The sequence below is a fragment of the Corapipo altera genome, unplaced genomic scaffold (genome assembly GCF_003945725.1).
Source record: "Corapipo altera isolate COAL_440 unplaced genomic scaffold, ASM394572v1 70332, whole genome shotgun sequence".
Taxonomy (NCBI): domain Eukaryota; kingdom Metazoa; phylum Chordata; class Aves; order Passeriformes; family Pipridae; genus Corapipo; species Corapipo altera.
Window position 1 is genome coordinate 1 of NW_020888641.1, and position 2,706 is coordinate 2,706.

Genomic DNA, 2,706 nt, shown 5'->3' on the forward strand with positions numbered 1-2,706 from the left:
GCGAGGACGCCCCACTGCACTTGCCTTCCCTGTCTCTCGCTGTGCACAGCTTTGCTTCTGGGGCTGGATATCTGATCCCTTCCACCATGAGCTGCAGCATCAAGAGAACATCCAGCACCTCATGCCGTAGCGGAGGAGGAGGAGGAGGAGGAGGAGGAGGAGGTGGCTGTGGAGGCAGCAGTGGCCGGAGCTCCTCGGTGTCCTGCCGGCGCTACGCCTCCTCCGTGGTCGGCGGGGGCAGCTACGGCGGGGCAGCGTGCGGGGGCTACGGGGGCGGCCTGAGCGGGGCCAGCCTGGCCGGGGGCTACGGGGGGGCCTTTTCGGGGGGCTTCTGTGCGGGGGGGGACCTGCTCCTGGGCGGCAATGAGAAGGTCACCATGCAGAACCTCAACGACCGCCTGGCTAGTTACCTGGACAAGGTGCGAAGGCTGGAGGAGGAGAACGCTCAGTTCGAGCACCACATCCGCGAGTGGTACAGGAAACAAGCTCCCAGCGTTTCCAAGGACTACAGCTCCTACTACCAGACCATTGAACAACTCCAGAATCAGGTAGGATGGCCCCAGCTAGCGTGGCTCCATCGCTCACATGCTCTTCTCTCCTGTGAGGTCTTCCTCCTTCCTCTGTCCTCCTCCCTCTTTCCCCTGGCCCTGGGCTCCACCCCCTGCGGGATGGCCATTCTGGTGGTACTGCAGACACAAACCCACTGAGCTGCACCTCCCATCCCTCGGGTGAGCAAACCCCCAGAGCACCCACAGGCAAAAGGGATGTGCTCCAGAAGCACAGCCTGAGGCCCCAGGGAGCTGCAGCAGCCACAGACACGCTGGCACATGGAAATCCCACACTGTGCAGGTGTCTCCAAACAAGCCGTGGGTGGTTTCCAGTGCTTTCCTCTGCTCCCACCCGGTTCAGCTGGATGGAGTGCAAAGCCACAGCACCTGGATGGCAGGGTCTGAGCTCCCTGCACACTCCTACAGACAGCAAGTAGAGGACCAAGGACTTCCCTCACAATCATCTTTTTTTCATAATGAGACGAGCTACAGCATCAGGGGCAAACCCTACACTGCCTCCTACACCCAGAGCGCAGAACCCACTCGGTGTGGGTGATCTCCCAGCATAACTGTTCTGTTCTTTCCCTCATCAATATACTATTTCATCAGAACCTTTGCAAAGCCAAAATCTTGACACACTAGTCCCTGTCATAGAGCATTTCAACAACATTCTGCGACCCCTGCACTACTGCAGGAAACAATTCTGAGCCCCACAACAACACCCTGCCAAAGCTCTGGGTATTCTTTGTTCTTGTCCTGGAAATCTAGGACACAGAAACATTTCTCTCCACCCTTCTCTTCTGTAGATCATTTCTGCCACTGTGGACAACAACAAAATGATCCTGGACATCGATAACAGCAAGATGACTGCTGAGGACTTCCGAATGAAGTGAGTGCCTCCCTGTGAACCCTGACTCTCTCATGCTGTGAATTTTACAAGACTTCTGAATGGAGGTGATGGTGCCCTGTCCAAATGATTGAGCATTGCAGTGGAACGAATGTGTAACGCTTCTCTTTCCTTTGGTACAGGTATGAGAATGAGCTGGTCATCCGTCAGACCGTGGAGGGTGACATCAATGGCTTGAGAAACATCCTGGATGATCTCACTAGGACTCGGTCTTCCCTGGAATCCGAGCTGGAGTCCTTGAAGGATGAGCTGATTGCCCTGAAGAGAAACCATGAGGAGGTACGATCCAATGACAAACAGCACAGCCAAGGCACCACCCTTGGATTCTTCAGCTTCCCACCCTCACACATGGAGTCAATTCCATCTTAGGCCAAGGGATTGTCGCTCCTTTTTTACCTTGATTCTGCTTTGCCCACAGTCCCCAGCACAAGAAATGACCTGTGTGTGCTCTTGTGTCTCTGTCTGGACTCCCTGCAGGAAATGAGGCAGCTCCAGTCTCAGACTGGTGGGGATGTGAGTGTGGAGGTCAATGCTGCCCCTGGAGAGGACTTGACAAAGATCCTGAATGACCTGAGAAGTGAATACGAGCAGATCATCGACAAGAACCGCAGGGAGGTGGAGCAGTGGTATGAAGTCAAGGTAGGTAGCAATGCCCAGAGTGGAGTCCCCTCCGGTGGCACAGCCCAGGCATGAGGGCACCGGGATGAAAGGGAGAGGCTCCCTGCAGAGCTGAGCTCTCCCTCAGCAAACCTGCTCCCCCAGGGGATGCTGTGGCTCAGAAGGTGTCCCTGGCTTTGCCCCTGCAGATCGAAGAAGTCAATCGCCAGGTCACCTCCAGCAGCCAGGACATGCAGAGCAGCAGCCACCAGCTCACGGAGCTGCGGCGCGAGATGCAGAACCTGGAGATCGAGCTGCAGGCACAGCTCAGCACGGTACGTGGGCAGGGGCTGGGCCTGCCCTGCTGGGGCTGGGCACAGAGCACCACAGCTCCCCTCCTCAACTCCTGTCCTTGCCCTTGCAGAAAAACTCTCTGGAGAACTCCTTGGCAGAAACCGAGACTCGCTACGGCTGCCTGCTGCAACAGATCCAGGCGCAGATCCACTCCGTGGAGGAGGAGCTGGCCAGCATCCGCTGTGAGATGGAGGGTCAGAGCCAGGAGTACAAGATGCTGCTGGGCATCAAGACCCGCCTGGAGCAGGAGATCCAGCAGTACCGGGCACTGCTGCAGGAGGGGCAGCAGGACCTTGTGTA

At 57.0% G+C, this 2,706-nt stretch overlaps 1 protein-coding gene across 1 annotated transcript; it reads left to right on the plus strand.

The window, feature by feature from the left end:
- Window positions 1-22: 22 nt before the first annotated feature.
- LOC113942024 (keratin, type I cytoskeletal 16-like) lies at window positions 23-2,701 on the plus strand (the record flags this gene model as incomplete). The annotated part of the gene is made up of 6 exons (XM_027633163.1): window positions 23-548; window positions 1,355-1,437; window positions 1,578-1,734; window positions 1,933-2,094; window positions 2,262-2,387; window positions 2,477-2,701. Coding segments are annotated over exons 1-6 (1,215 nt in total), but the record flags the coding sequence as incomplete, so codon positions are not given.
- Window positions 2,702-2,706: the final 5 nt, after the last annotated feature.